At 35.6% G+C, this 16,695-nt stretch overlaps 1 protein-coding gene across 2 annotated transcripts in view; it reads right to left on the bottom strand.

The window, feature by feature from the left end:
- Nucleotides 1–16,695, bottom strand: part of CEP350 (centrosomal protein 350) — a 150,930-nt gene that overhangs the window by 106,726 nt on the left and 27,509 nt on the right. For both annotated transcript variants that reach the window (XM_042976344.1, XM_042976343.1), the window contains exons 4-8: nucleotides 15,715–15,829; nucleotides 14,718–14,877; nucleotides 10,641–11,254; nucleotides 5,029–5,142; nucleotides 1,240–1,353 (exon numbers count right to left, since the gene is read on the bottom strand). In XM_042976344.1, the coding sequence (XP_042832278.1) occupies nucleotides 1,240–1,353; nucleotides 5,029–5,142; nucleotides 10,641–11,254; nucleotides 14,718–14,877; nucleotides 15,715–15,829 (1,117 nt within the window). The remainder of the gene's footprint in view (nucleotides 1–1,239; nucleotides 1,354–5,028; nucleotides 5,143–10,640; nucleotides 11,255–14,717; nucleotides 14,878–15,714; nucleotides 15,830–16,695) is intronic.

Consider the following 16,695-nt stretch of genomic DNA (forward strand, 5'->3'; position numbering starts at 1 on the left):
TTCCAAGAAGGTAGGGGCCATGTGTATCCTGCTTACCACTGTATTGCCTAAGCTTAGTATAGCACAGGGCGTCACATGTATAAAGTGCTCAAAAATATCTGCATAATGAATGAATGAATGATTGATTCTGAATGTCTCCAAACTGAAAGTGACAAATTCTCAACCTCCTCCACTCTCTCAGGCCAAATTACTCACTAACATAAATATGACAGCTAAATAACCATTTTCAATATACCAGAAATAATAATTATTATTAATGGAATCATACCTAACATTTGAGCGCTTACCATGTGCCAAATACTACATACGGAATGCTTTTAGGTATTAATTATTTTAGTTTTCACAACAACCCTGTGAGAAAAATACTACTGCTTTCCCATTTTACATACGGGGAAACCAAGGGACACTAAAATTAACTTACTCACCAAAAGAACAAAGCTAGACATAACAGAACAGAACAGGTTATAAATGCAGGCAACCTAGACTAGGCCTCAAGTGTTAATAACTACAAAACTAGGGAATTCTCTTTTTCTCAGTCCTGATCTATTTAGAGTCTGGCCTGACCAGTATTGGCATGGACTGCTATATTTTTCTCATGCAACATTTATTCTCTTTTGAGAGTAAGTGAAGGGATGTAGTGACAGTCATAGGCAATCCCTTTATATATAAAAGTTTACTACATAAAAATCATTGCCTGTAATCTGGTTAATTTCTATTAAAAATAATGATTAAACAATTGGGCTGGGGAGATATGTTTACTATTATGGTGAACATAAGGTTTCATGAGTACATACATATGTGAAAACTCATCAAACTAACATTCTAAATATGTACAGCTTATTCTATATCAACTATACCTCAATAAAACATGTATACAAAATAATGATATATAAAATGTACTGAATTTTTCTATGTGCCAAACAATGAAAACATCTGGTTAACAAGTATTTATTTCCAGCGCACCTGGGTGGCTCAGTCGGTTAGGCATCCAACTCTTGATTTTGGCTCAGGTAATGATCTCACAGTTCGTGAGTTCGAGCCCCATGTCAGGCTCCTGCTGACAGTGGAGCCTGCTTGGGATTCTCTCCCTCTCTTTCTGTCCCTCCCCCATGCATGCGCTCTTTCTCTCTTTCTCAAAATAAATAAACTTAAAAAAAAAAAAAACAAACACTTATTTCCATATAGAATGCCACTTCAGTATTATGTAATGGGGATGGGCATGATATTGAGAAAACCAACCTGTTTTGCCTTCTGGACTTGATAACTGTGTTACCTTTTGGACTTTTCGCACTGGCTTGACCACTTTTTTCTCTTTACTTTTTTCAGCAGGTTTCTCTTTCATAGAGATATCATCTGAAAAGCAGAAACACTTATAGCAAACATTATAATGATTCCTACCCACCCATTCGTCCTCTTCCCAGTAAGAAAAATCAGCATAAAGCATGATTCAGGTAGGGGGGAAAAAAATCTTCGCTGAGGCTACTTCTGTGACCCATAAGCTACCAATGCCAACTCCTCTTATGGAAAGGTCTAAAGATTACCACTAACTACCCCTACAGTTTGAGTTCTAAGTTTTCATTTTTTGTTTTTCATTTTTGCTTTGTTTTGTTGTTGTGTTGTTTTGCTGTTGTTGTCGTTTTCCAGAAAACCCTCGAAAACTTTTCCTCATTTTCACAATTTCACAAACTGGAAGAAGTTACAAAAGTAATACTTTCCAAGCCAGGGTTGGATCATTTACAGAATCTCACAGGTGAGTACTTTCACAGATTCTTATTTCATTTAAAAATTCCTACATATCTGAGATATTCATGAACTTCCAGAATAAAACTTCATAAAATAATATTCCCAAATATTAACCCTTTTATGGTTATGCTAGTGAAATATGTCAAGCCATTTCACATATAAATTACTACTCACTAATTTTTTTAAATTCCAATCTGGGGAAATAGACGAGCTATACACATAAACTTGAAAATCAACCTCAATTACAGATCTGAAGAAATGTAAACTTTAAAACACATATAGAGCTCTGCACTCTGAACAGAGTGGAAGTGTGAGTCAAAGGTCCTAAAGTAGGAACATACCTGAGAAACAGCAAGCAGGCCAGTGTCCGTGAAATGAACACAGAGTAGAGAGAACCACGGTCAGAGACATAACTGAGGGCCAGATTGTGTGGGGCTTTACGAGTCACTGAAAGAGCTTCAGGTTTTACTTAAGAATGAGATCGAGAGGTTTTTGGAAGTTTTAGGGCAAAGGAGTGATATGATCTAAACTAAATCTTAACAAGCTTACTCTAGCAGTTGTGATGATAACGGGCTTACTAGAAGGGCAGAAGCAGGAAGACCAATGAGAGGGCTACTGCAATAATCCACACAAGAGACTGATGGTGGCTTGGACCTAGGTAGTAGTGAAATGTAAACTTTAAAATACATATAGAGCTCTGCTCTTTCTCTGGAGAAAGGTGGTGAGGTGGAGAAAGTGGTTATATTTTAGATATATTTTGAACAACATGAAACATAAGGTCTGAGAGAAATAGAGGAGTCAAGGATGACTCAAGATCTGGGGCCTGAAGTAGAAAGATAGAATTAACAGAGATGGAGGGACTACCAAAGGAGTAGGTTTAACGGGGTATCATGACCCCATTTAGTTAGCTCCATTTTGGATTTATTAAGTTTGAGAAATCCATTATATATCCAAAGGGAGAGGTAGAGTTAGCAGTTGGATACAAGTCTGAGTGCAGAGGAAAAGTCTGGGCCAGAGACATAAATTTGGGAATCAACGGCAACAGAAAATATTTGAAGTCCTGAGACTAGACGAGCCTGCCTAGAGTGTACATAAATAAACAGTAGTAGTAGCAGTAGTAGTAAGGGAAGAAAAAGAAAAAAGAGAGAGAGGAAGAGAAGAGAAAAGAGAGGGAAAAAAAAGGATAGACAGACCCAAGTACTGAGCCCAGGGCATGACTATGTTCAGATATCAGGGAGTTAATTAGGTAAAAAAAAAAAAAAAAAAAAAAATCTGAAAAAGAGTAGCTAGACTCAGGAGGAAAACCAAACACTTAAGGAACCCTAGACGTCAAGTGAAGCGTTTCAAGAAAGAAGTAATCTATCATGTCTAATGTTGCAGGGAGATCAAGATGACAACTGAGAATCAAACACTGGATTTAGCAATGTGGAAGTCACTGATGACCTTGACATTAGCAGTCCACAGAGAAGGCGGAGAAAAACCCAAATAGAAATGGGTTCAAGAGTGAAAGGGAGGAGAAAAACCAGAGACAATGAGTATAAGGCAACTTTCTGAAGTTGTGCCACAAATAGGAGAGAAACAAGGCAATAACTGAAGAGAGTAGGGCCAAAAGCAGCATTCTTTTGTGATGGCTGAGATAAAAGCATGTTAGCAAACAGTCTGTTGATGGGCATGACCTTGAGGAGAAGGAAAATTTGATGATGCCAAAGAAAGGAAATAAGGACAAAGTGATGTCTTTAAACTTTTATAAGAGTAAATGGAACCTAAAACACAAGTAGATGGGTCAGTCCTAGCTAGAAGCTAATGGACAGAGTTCAACCACCATGAAAGAGAAGGCAGTCTTACTAGACAGACTTTTTTTTTTTAATGTTTAGTTTTAAGAGAGAGAGATAGCATGAGCAGAGGGAGGGGCAGAAAGAGAGGAGGACAGAGGATCCAAAGTGGGCTCTGTGCTCACAGCAGCAAGCCCCACATGGGGCTTGAACTTACAAACGCTGAGATCACGACCTGAGCCAAAGCTGGACGCCCAAACAACTGATCCACCCAGGTGCCCCAACAGACAGACCCTTTTTTTTTTTTTTTTAAGTTTATTTATTTATTTTGAGAGGGACAGAGAAAGCACGAGCAGGGTAGGGGCAGAAAGAGAGGGAGAATTCTAAGCAGGCTCTGCGTGGTCAGCACAGAGCCTGACATGGGGCTCAAAGTCATAAAACCACAAGATCATGACTTGAGCTGAAATCAAGAGTTGGATAACAACCAACTGAGCTACCCAGGCACCCCCAGGCAGACTTCTTAAAGAATTCATTGACATACATCATTCTACTGGTCTGTAAAGATACTGACCTATAGAGGTATATTATTATTATCCCTCTTTTACAGATGAGAAAAACACAGGTAGTATATACATAAGTAATAAGAGGCAGAGCAAGAATTTGAACCCTTGTAAGCTAATTCCAAAATCTTTACTCTTAACGATTACATTATACTCCTTTTCCATCTCAGGAAAAAAAGAAAAAAAACCTGAATACACTGTTCCAATAATAATACTAGGAAAACTGGACTGGACACTTAATACCACAAAATATATTAGCAAAATCTCTATGGGGGCTTAGTAGAAAAATCTCAGGCTGTAGAGTCAGACAGAGTTGGCTTTGAATTTTGGCTTCCATTCTCAACTACTCTACCTATAGATACAAACTTGGGGAAATTACTCAGTAAGCCTCCATTTCCACAACTGTAAAACAAAAGTACAGAAGACTACGAATGCTTCATCTTACCCCAAATTGCACTAAGCATTCCATAACATTACAGTATCACCTTCCCATTTCCCTCTTCAACCTTCCATAAATTCCTCCTATTTCCAATTCTCTAAATGTATTCCGTTCCTATAATGTTGATTTTTCTTTCTGCATTTTGCCCTCATGGTAGTATCATCTTATCTGCTGCCTACCAAATTACTGACCATCTCAAAGATCTCAGTCTAGTAGAAGTAAACTTCAACTAGACTCTGCTATGTTTCCTTCAAATCAGACAGGCCTGACTCAGAGAGTCTCTGAGGTTAAAAATAACCTAGTTTCTGTCTCATCAGCCATGTATGCTAATTTTAATCCTGGAGCAGAGCCTAGACGCTAAGAGAGCCTTATGACTGAAACCACAACTACTTTGGTATACCATGCAGTTAAAAAAGGGAAATACCTTTATTTTGGTGACAATTTTAGGTTTAAATATGATGTCAGATAGCATACATGATAAAACATGCAAAATCTAAGAAAGCTCCACTCTCACCTGCAAAGTGAAGTGCTAAGTCTCGATACAGTTCTCGACTCATGTTTTGAAATTCAGCCTCCTGCCACACTTTCCCATCAGGTGTTCGAATCTTGGTCTCTGAAGGATTGAAGCCTAATATATACCAACAACACAAAAGAGTCGTATCAAAGTTGCTTCATAAATTGAGGTATCATTAACATAACCATAAAATTCACTGTTTTAAAGAACACAGTTCAATGGTTTTCAGTATACTCACCAAGTTATGGACCTATCAACACTAATTTCCTGTACCCACTAGCAGCCACTCTTCCATCATGCTATTCCCTGGGAACGACTAACCTCCCTTCCACCTTCATCGATTTGCTCATCCTGGAAATGTCACCCTACAATATGAATCCTACAATATGTGTGTGACCTTTTGTGTTTGGCGTCTTTCAATTAACATAATGTTTTCAGTCACCATGTAACATGTATCAAAGCTTTCTTCTTTTTTATTGTTGAATGATATTCCATTGCATGAATATATCAACATTTATTTATATATTTATCAGTTGATAAGTACCTGAACAGTTTCTACTTTTTGGCTAGTATTAACAATGTTGCCATGAACATTCATGTACAAGTTTTTGTGTGGACATATGTTTTCAGTTTCCTTGGGTATCATACTTAGGAGTTTGAATTGCTGGGTCATATGGTAACTCCACGTTTAACTTCTGAGGACTGCCAAACCATTTTCTAAAGGAGCTCTACCATTTCACATTCTCACCAGCAATGCATGAGGGTTCCGATTTCTCCACAGCCTCACCAGCACTTGTTATTGCGTTTTTGTTTGTTTCTGTCTTTTTTATTACAGCCATCCTAGTGGTTGTGAATGGTATCTCACTGTGGTTTTGATTTGTGTTTCCCTAAAAACAAATGCTGGTGAGCAGCTTTACACGCTTTTAAAAGAAGGATGCATAATTAGCTACCACATAATGTGCTGACAAATACTGTTGGGAAAAAGTAAGCTTCAGTGAGATGAAGCAATATCCATTTCTTCAAAAGGACTAGAAATGGAGAAGCACTCAATTAAATGATAAACGAAATGTCAATCGTAAATTACGGATTTCAGAGAAAAAACTACTCTTCTCAGGAGTAAGAGAGAGACAACACTACTTCTTCCTTTGAAGACAGGCATTAATTGCTACCATCTGTCTGATTTTGCCTATGGCTGAACAAACCGACAAGCTGCTATCTACACAAGCAAAATGCACCCAAGGTGTAGAAAACAGGTCTTTAAAACATACTTGTTCAATCTTGCAACAAACATTACACATGTGCTATTTCCTAGGGATTAACAGTCTGATTTCCTACTTCGAATTTATTTTGGAAGGCTATTTTAAAAAATCATAAAAATGATGAATATGGACGATAACGAGAGTAGTATAAAGATTTCTGTTTTCAGATGGTCTCAACTTATCAAAGAATTGGCACCCAATAAATGTTTGTAAAAATTAAATCAATATAAAGAACAGACTGGAGTAAAAAACGGATAAAAGCACTCTAGAAGTGTTAAATAAAATGCACTGGTAAACTAATTACATGTCTAATAGAAAGGAATCTATTCAGCTTTTAGCACAAGAGCAGAAGTTTAATTTCACGTGACATTTGTGGCAAGGGGCATGCAATTATGCCCATGCAACAAAAAATTTGTAAACGCAGTGTCCAGGCTATTGCAAGCTACAGTTTGTAATAAGAAAGTGTGGCAATCCCATGCAAATCTCTCGCTCTCTCAACTTTTCACCACCATCATCCCCACCCCATCTCTCTGCATTCAACTCTATCATTTTTTCTCTCCTCTTCAGGAAACATTTATCTTCATGGGAGCCTTTCATTATATCTGCATTTTTATTTGTAAGTTAACTTAAAGAAGCTTTCAATATCTACACCAGTTCCCTTTTCTGTCCCCCAATTTTACAGTAGTTCCCCCTTATCCGCTGTTTCACTTTCTGCAGTTTCCATTACACACCTGTCAACCATGGCCCAGGATCAGATGATCAGAAGGCCAATAGTAGCCTCACGCTACGTCACAGTGCCTATGTCATTCATTTCATCTCATCACACAGGGATTTTATCATCTCACAGCATCACAAGAAGAAGGGTGAGTGACGACAGTACAATAAGATTTTGAGAGGGGTGTCTGGGTGGCTCAGTTAGTTAAGGGTCCAACTCTAGATTCTGTCTCAGGTCATGATCTAACAGTTCGTGAGTTCAAGCCATGCATCGGGCTCTGCATTGCCAGTATGGAGCCTGCTTGGGATTCTCCCTCTCCCTCTCTCTGCCCCTCCCTAGCTTACAGTAAGTAAATTAACTTAAAAAAATTTTTTTTTAAACTTAAAGGAAAACTTAAAAAAAAATTAAAGATTTTGAGAGACCACATTCACTTAACTTTTATCACAGTGTATTGTTATAATTGTTCTAGTTATTTTCGTTAATATGTTACTGTATCTGATTTATAAATTAAACTTTATCATAGGTATGTATGTATGTATGTATAGGGAAAAAATAATATTTATAGGGTTTGGCACTATACAGTTTGAGACATCCACTGGGAGGCTTGGAACGTATCGCCTGAGGATAGGGGGGACTACCGTATTTCTATTCTTTGTCCCCTTTTTTCGTTACTAGTTGAATTTATTGACTAGAATAAAAAAGCTACTGTGCACTTATGCTCAGGACAGTGTACTAGGCTCTGAAATAAAATAAGGATGATCAATATAAGGTCTTAAACTTCATGGGCATTTACACCAGGGAGAAAAATGTATGCAAACAACTAAGTATAAGACAAAAATCACATAAACACTGTTTGTGTTCACTACTTTTAAATTGAAATTTTAAAGCAGAATCATAGAACACTTTTCATGTCTTTAAATTAAAAAAAAAAAAAAAAAAAACAAAACCAGGGGCACCTGGGTGGCTCAGTCATTTAAGTGTCCGACTCTTGATTTCAGCTCAGGTCATAACCTCACAGTTTTTGAGTTTGAGCCCTGCCATCAGGCTCTGCACTGACAGTGTGGAGCCTGCTTGGGATACTCTCTCTCCTCTCGCTCTCTGCCCCTCCTCCACTCACTTTGTGTATCTCTCTCAAAATAAGTATATAAACTTTAAATGAATGAATGAATGAATGAATGAATAAATAAATAAATAAATAAATAACATAAAAAACATAAATGGAAAACCAAGGTTTAGAATGGGTTTAGTATACTAACAACTGCATAAAAAAAGAAAGAAAATAATTAAACACACACATACTATTTGTGTATGCAAAAATTATCTCTGGAAGAATATACGAACTGTTAACACAAGTAATAACCTGAAAGGGGACCAGGGAGCTGCAGAACAAGAGATTTTCCTGGTAAATCCTTTTCATGTTTTGAATTGTGAACCAAGTGAATTTATTACATATTTGAACAAATGAAAGTAAAATGTCACTTTATAGTATATTTCGATCCTTTTCATTTACATTGGCAAAAAGTTGACAAAAATAGTTTTTCAGTGTTGGGAAAAATAAATCCATTGCTCAGGACGTTGGAAACCATATTCTGTTATAATTTCACAAATGTATGCTATAGTTCATAAATTAGCCCCCAAAAGTTCTATTTATAAATTTTTTTTAAGTAGGCTTCACTCCCAGGAGGGAGCCCAACGTGGGGCTCAAACCCACAACCCCAGATCAAGATTCAAGCCTAGATCAAGAGTCAGATGCTTAACTGACTGAGCCACCCAGGTGTCCCTATAAAACATTTTAATATGAAAACTAACAGGTTAAAAAATTATTAAATAAAAGGTAAGTGCGAAATCCAATCACCAACTCAGAGGAAGTTAAGATTTTAAGATTTTCACTCAGGTTTGTTCAGGTTGTGTTTGTTTTGTTCCATCCTATTTTTAATTTTTAGATTTTTGTAAATTATTAAATAAAATATGGATTTAGGTTGATCATCTTAACTTTGCCTTACTGGAATAACTTTTGGAATTTCAGAACTTTGATTTCTAGAATAAACACACCTTAAATGTACAATCTTTATTTAATGGATCTGACATTAATATAGCAAAAGTTTTGGATAATCACTATCTCACAACTAACAAGAACATTTGCTATTTGCTCTGTCAACGGTGTGGACAATTACTACATTGTACACAAATGACTAGAAGGATATGAAATAATTTCATTAATAATACAGTAGACCAATCCTGAATAACAAAACAAGTTTTCAGTATTCTAAAGGGAACTGCTCATAATTTTATCACAAATTAGCAAGAATAAAATGCAAACTATCCACCTTTTATCTAATTCACAATTAATTATCATTATCAAAATATAATAAGCAACACAAAATAAAACTGATAATTGCTCTGGGGTACCTAGATGACTCAGTTGGTTGAGTGTCCGACTTAAGCTCAGGTCATGATCTCACGGTTCGTGGGTTCAAGCCCCGCGACGGGCTCTGTGCTGACAGCTCAGAGCCTGCTTCGGATTCTGTGTCTCCCTCTCTCTCTGCCCATCCCCACCTACTCTCTGTCTCTCATTCTCTCTTTCTCTCAAAAATAAATAATAAACATTAAAAAAATAAAAAAATAATAAAACCGATAATTGCTCTAACCTCACATATAAAATTCATTCTGGAGAAGAAGACCTTAGGACTACAAAAAAACTGCAAAGCTGGTCAGAGAAAAGTTAGACTTGGTAGACAAATACAAAACAAAATTAACTATAGCAAAAACTGTCCTAGTTCGTTAATAACTTAAAATTAACAGAAAAAATGAATCTTGACAATTTTTGATCTTCATACACTTATCTAGAAAAACTGAACTTTGAAAAAAGAAAGGCTATGGTAGCAGAAGTTTTAATGACAAAAATCTAACACAGACTGATCTGATCAATGAATCAACTCTTTAATTGAAAACTTTACATGAATAACTCTGTGAAAATAATTTCAGGAACATAAAAATACAATCTCCTTAAAACCACCATATATAAAAACTGGAGTTGGCTACAAAACAGAGATTCTCTTAGAAAAGGATTTTCTCAATGAAAATCTATCTATGTTAGTATAAATCTGATTTAAATATTTGTTTTCTCAAACATGGGGGCGGAGGGGGAATCCCTTACTGTCAAAACTTAAAGCTTCAAATAACAGGATCAAAATATCAGTGCCAAAATATTCTGTAACCAACTGTAACTGGAATTAACTCAATTATAATTTTAAATATTTACTTTTGAAAGAATTCCTAATAACAATCCAAATACAATGGTGGAATAAGAGTAAAATTCTGGCAGTTCTCTAAAAACGACACTAATTTGTATTTTCTCTTTTGTTCAATTTATTAACTATTCAGATGGGGTTCTTCATCTCCTGAGGGACTTGTTAAAAAATCTAATTCTGGGCTCTATACCAAGAAATTCTGATTTAGATCCAGTGTAGCATCCAGGAATCTGTATTTTTAACCTGCACCTTGAATTAATTTCTTAAGCATTTGATTTGAGAATCACACCCTGTTCTAAAGATGACCTTCTCTATTCAAATGCACCTTAGGGAGAAAGGGGGACAAGAAGGCAGGAAGAGAGAAAGATACAAAGACTGACTACAAACCTTTATATGTTGGAGCAGGTGGTGCTGTTGCCACTTTCCTGACTTTTGCTGTCACTGAGTTATCAACATTAACAACCATTACTGGATGGTCAATATGACCCAGATTCTGGCCCCGGCCATTTGTTTCTTCTGAGTGTTCCCACTGTTTCCTAATTCGCTCCTTGAGTTTTTCCAGTTTGACATCATGTTGTCGCTGCTTTAAAATATCTAATCTTTGGGAATTACAAGTACTCGTAGAGGACGGAGAAGAGTCCGTTATCCGTAACACTTTTGGATCAACATCATGGCCCATGTTACTTACAGAAGCCTTCTCATTTCCTTTTGCTCTACTAGGCTTTTCTTCCTCAGTTCTCACAGGACCTGCCATCTTAATCAAACATTCAGAATTTTGCAACGCATCAATTGCTGGTCGATCATTTAAAAACCTAACCACTGTATCATTGATGACAGATGATTGGGAGCTCTCAAAATCACAGCAATGTATGTTCCGTTCTTCTCGATTGCAGATCATCCGGTTCCCACTCTCAGGCTTTTCTTCATTAACATCCACACAATATACATGCTTTGACTCTAGATGGCTAGGACTTATATTGGAAGGTGTGCCATGGATTTCCCTATTATTAAAAAATAATAAGCTTTAAATAAAGAGCACAAAAAACAAACTGAAACCAGTCAAACTGAAAGAATTCTAATATTAGAGATTTTTTAAAAATCTAGAAATTCCAGTAGGTTAAAAAACAAAATGCTCATCACTAACATTAAGATTCAATGCTCAGTGCCCCCTCTATCAAGTTAGATAGCAAATAATCTAAATCATAATGTGCATATGTAAAATAAGAAATATGCAAAACATGGAGAGATTTCCTTAAGAACTCCAGAAAATAGGATTACAATCTGACTTTAGAAATTCACTTGATACCTATTACCAAAATATGCATTTTATTCCTCTATGAAATCTTAAGTATGGGAAAAAAGTTCTCAAATTCTGTGTTTGTAACTTCTAAATAATGTACCAAATTAACAAATAGATGGGGAGTACAAATAAAGTGGAGGTATAATAAATATTTTCCTCCAAATAAATGTAGTTAAGTAAAGTTAAACCTCTCTAAACCATAGATCACTTTTTTTGGTAGCTTCAAACTCTGTATAGCACATCTGGAAATTGTGGAGTAAGCAAAGACAGCTAGGCATAGCCAAAGTACATATCACAAAGTCCATATTCTTTATTCATAAAAACATTAACAAAAGTCTTCCTCCAGAGATTATTTTTATTTTATACATCATTCTAATAAGTTATATTTTAGGAACAGAAGTAGTTTATTAAAAGCGAAGTTAATGAAGACAAGTCTCAGCAGTAACAACAGCACGTGATTTATAAAAAATAGCCAACAAAATTATAAAATTTGGATCTGCAATGTCTCAAAGAGTAGACATTAGCCACATGCAGCTACTGAGCCCTTGAAATATGGTTAGCCCCAATGGGAGATGTGCTACAATGTAAATTACATACCAGATTCTAAAGACTCAGGATGACAACAGAAAAAGAATGTAAAACATCTTCATGTGTCTGTGTATGTGACTAGTAAAACTGTTTAAATTGTACGTATGGCTCACATTACTGGTTCTATTATACAGCACGGATCTAGATGTTTCACGGAAAGGCACAAAACTCTAAATATCGCAAAAATTCTTAAAGCCATAACTCTGTTGCAGTATAATATGGTAATTATATCTATTGTCAGTCTATGAGTATATGCAGTTTTCTAAGGAGATAGTCTGCAGCTTTCACCAAATTCTCACTGGAATCCATGACCCAAAAAACATCAGACCCCGTTCTGAGTGGTTGATTATTAAATAAGATGGGGACTGAGAAATGACTCATGTAGCTTCCACTAGAGATCAAGACTAAATTCAGTTATTTGCACTACCTTTACCAGACCAGAACAATTCATAGTTAGAAGGATTTAGGTATAAAATTAGCAAATGTAAAGAATAAAAGAAAGCATAAAACGGTAGTTTGCATATCATGTCACAATCTTAAAAAGGGAAGGACAGTTGATCTTCCCTCCCCACCAGAAAAAGAAAATCGTATTTTTAGTTTTCATTTACTCATTCATTAGATATTTGCTGAATACATAGAAGGGTGTTTATTGTACAATTCTTTCAACTTTTCTATAAATATAAAAATTTTCATAATAAATGTTAGGGAAAAATATTTATGGAATACTTAGTAAATGATAGGCATTACGCTGATGTTTTGAGAATAAGACAGATTTACAGCCTTACATAACTAATGTAATGGTTAGATATGGAATCAAAATATAAAGCAACACGAAAATATATATAACAGAAGTTACACTGTATTATTAGAGCATACAGGAAGGGCTAAATAGGCTGTGGGAATGGAATAGGATAGAAACACATCTGGCAATGTTTCAGATAGAAGGTGCCAAAACTGAAGTTTTGAGTGATGAATGGAGTCAGCCAGGTGAAGGACATTCTATTCACAGCTTCCTTATAGGTACTTTTTCTTATCTTAAAAGATACATAATTTATAAAATTTTAAATATCAAGTAGTATTCTTTTTTTTTTCAAGTAGTATTCTTTGCAGGAAGAATATTAGACTATGAGTAAAGAGTAATTTAGTTTCAATTCCGATAGTGATTATTTTTCTAGGCAAGTTGTTTTTGTGTGGTTAAAGATTTCTGAACTCCGATTATTTTCCACATTTTTCTTTCTCCTTTTACTAAACTATGAACTTTTACACAGATTAATTCCCTGGCCTTCTCCCCTATATTTTCTTCACCATTTTTATCACTTCAACACTAGTGACAACTCACAAATTTACATTCCCAGCCCTCTTTCCACACACATTCCTACCCAAATTTTCAAATGCCTACTGAATATTTTCACTTAGATATTTCAAAACTGCATCAAATCAAATATTGATGTTATAGACTGATATGAACTCAGGATCTACCTCTATCTCCCAAATTCTTTACCTCAAATTTAAGAGCACAAACATATACTCAGTAGTATCTAGCACCATCACGAAACTCCTTGATTTACTGGTTGACATTTTACAACACTAAAAATGTTAATGAAACAAAGAAATATAAGGCCCAGTGTTTATCACCTATTACTATTTGCTATACTAACAGCATTAATACTTTTATATCATTAGTAAAATATTCCTCAAATATAAAATTCTCTAATTTTATCTACTGAAATCCTAAATTATCAGCTAACAAAAATACACATTTTATATTATCCATTCTATCAAAATTCATACATCAATCCTGAACATCTGACAATAAGTTGCTAAAAGGAGCCACTGGCAACAAATTAAAATAAGAAACCAATTCACATTCTCAGTAGGAAAGAAATTTCAGGTAATTGATGAAGAAGAAGAAGAAGAAGAAGAAGAAGAAGAAGAAGAAGAAGAAGAAGAAGAGGAGGAGGAAGGGGGAAGGGGGAAGGGGAAGGGGAAAGGGGAAGGGGGAAGGGGGAAGGGGAAGGGGAAAGGGGAAGGGGAAAGGGAAGGGGAAGGGGAAGGGGAAGGGGAAGGGGAAGGGGAAGGGGAAGGGGAAGGGGAAGGGGAAGGGGAAGGAGAAGGAGAAGAAGAAGAAGAGGAAGAAGAAGAAGAAGAGGAAGAAGAAGAGGAAGGAGGAGGAGGAGGAGGGGAAGGAGGAGGAGGGGAAGAAGGAGAAAACTAAGCTATATAAAGTTCATTATGTAGACAAAGTTCATTATGTAGAACACTTAATCTGAGATATTAATGAAGAAAAAAAAAAAAAAGCCACACTTCCAGAGACTGAATAATCTGTCTGTAGGAAACATATATTACAATGGTGGTAGCCTGGATTCACTACTTCTTCCTCCCAAATATTTAATCTGTGAAAGAGCAGAAAGTCAGTATTTCATCATATATAAGACTTCTGCTCTACATTTTTGGGAAATGAAAAAGGTAATAATACTAGAGCCACAGTGCTATGCAAAACTCAAGAAAATAAACCATAATCTTAATGTAAATATTACAGGCTAATCCTAGTTGATAATTTACTGTTAAACACTAACCTGTAAGAAACCAAAGGTTCACGAAACTCCACGCGGTTATTTTTCCTTATGTTACTCTCCAAGGTGGTAACTCTGAGAGGGCTGCGAGATTTCTCTTTTCGTGATTTTGAAGATTTGGAGGTTGGAGCATTAACCCAAGAGTCATCCAGGAATCTACCATCTGAAGGAAAAGAAAGTCTGTAAGAACATATGATATAATCTACGATTGCCTCTGAATTTGGGTAGTGTTTATGAAAATAAGTATCTATTATTTCTGGCATCTCTAGTTGAATATCATATACGTGTATAGAAAACATTCAAATTAAACTATTACAAACCACTCAATCTATAGAGGAAAAAACTGCATTCTGAACAAAAAAAAATGCAAAACAAATTCTACATACAAAATTCCTTTTGGTCAAAGGCTCTCACTCAAACAAGGAATTATCGAATAAAATCCAACAGACTCACAGGTTTAAAAAAAAAAAAATCACAGTTTTAATGGAAAGTACTAACCTCCAGGTTCTAGTCCACTAATTAAGTAAGAAACCACACAATTACATATATGAAAGGTAACCAGAGAAAGTAATGGCATTGTGTCAATTTACCTATGAGATACATAATTCCAATTATGATTTAACCCCCTAAACAATATGTAAATCTTATTAAATCAACTAAATCTCAAAGTGATATATCTGTGAATTTAAAATACAGACATAATCCCAAAGGCTTAAAATCAAATTCTTATCATGAAAAACAAATGAAAAGTCACTGTCAAAGGTGATGCAATGATGCTAAAGTCCCTCATCAAAAGATAGTGAAAGCATCATCAGTAGTCACTGAATATGAAGCTGCTTCATAACTACTCAGCACCGAAGACAAAACACCTAAATGTGGATGAGGTATGGTCTCTGACAAAAGAGCAAGCAAATATACCAGACTATAAAAGGAAATTAAATTGAAACAAAACATCAAAAATGTAATACATCTGTAATTCTGGAAGCAACAACACACATACCTTTTCTGCTTATTTTTCTGGTAGCACTTGCCGAAGATTTCTTGGTATCCATGACAGAATCAAACACAGCTGTACTTGTAGGGACAACTTCTAATTTGTTTTCAATGTGTCTCAGCTAAAGTTCAAACACCATCACAACAAATAGGTTAATTCTGTATATAAATCCGCTACTACTGATTGACACAGTCACAAATTATATTGTCCGACACCTTTCTCTAAAGTAGGAAAAATTCAAGACTGCCTTTTTGTAGTATTAGCTTTTTCACTGTTTGTTACTTCAGCTATAGTAACAAGTAGTACAATGCTGCCCACATTTGGACAAGAAAATCAGAAAGATTTGCAAGAGGGGAACCTGGGTGGCTCAGTTGAGCACCCGACTCTTGGTTTCAGCTCAGGTCATGATCTCAGTTTGTGAGATCGAACCCCTTGTGGGGATTTTGTGCTGACAGCACGGAGCCTGCTTGGGATTCTCTCTCTCCCCCTCTCTTTCTGCCTCTCCCCCAGTTCCTTCTTCTCTCTCTCCCTATCTCTCTCAAAAATAAATACACATATTTTAAAACTTAAAAAAAAAAGATACTGAAGAATATCAAAGAGTTTCTATTTGTTTTGTTGACCTTTTTTTTATTATTTTTCGAAACAGTACATTTTCTAACATTATATGTTGCACATCATCGTTATATAGCCTGTGCAATTTACAGGCAAAAATTAGAAAAGAACAACTCAGATGGACTCAAATTTTAGAATTGTTCAAACGGCTACAACTTTTTAAGTCTTATGTCTATAAAATAAGTTTCACAATAAAAACAAAATTCACGAGACAGAACTCAGGTTTCCATACACTTTACAGTAGAAGTCAACTTCTGGTAGAACCACCAATGTTCTCAATGATTTAAAAACCATTTTCCCCTAATTATATGCTTACAGGAGAAAGCTTGTAAAGCACAGAAAAAGTATAAAAAATGAAATTAAAATCATCAAAAT

The sequence above is a fragment of the Panthera tigris genome, chromosome F3 (genome assembly GCF_018350195.1).
Source record: "Panthera tigris isolate Pti1 chromosome F3, P.tigris_Pti1_mat1.1, whole genome shotgun sequence".
Lineage (NCBI taxonomy): Eukaryota > Metazoa > Chordata > Mammalia > Carnivora > Felidae > Panthera > Panthera tigris.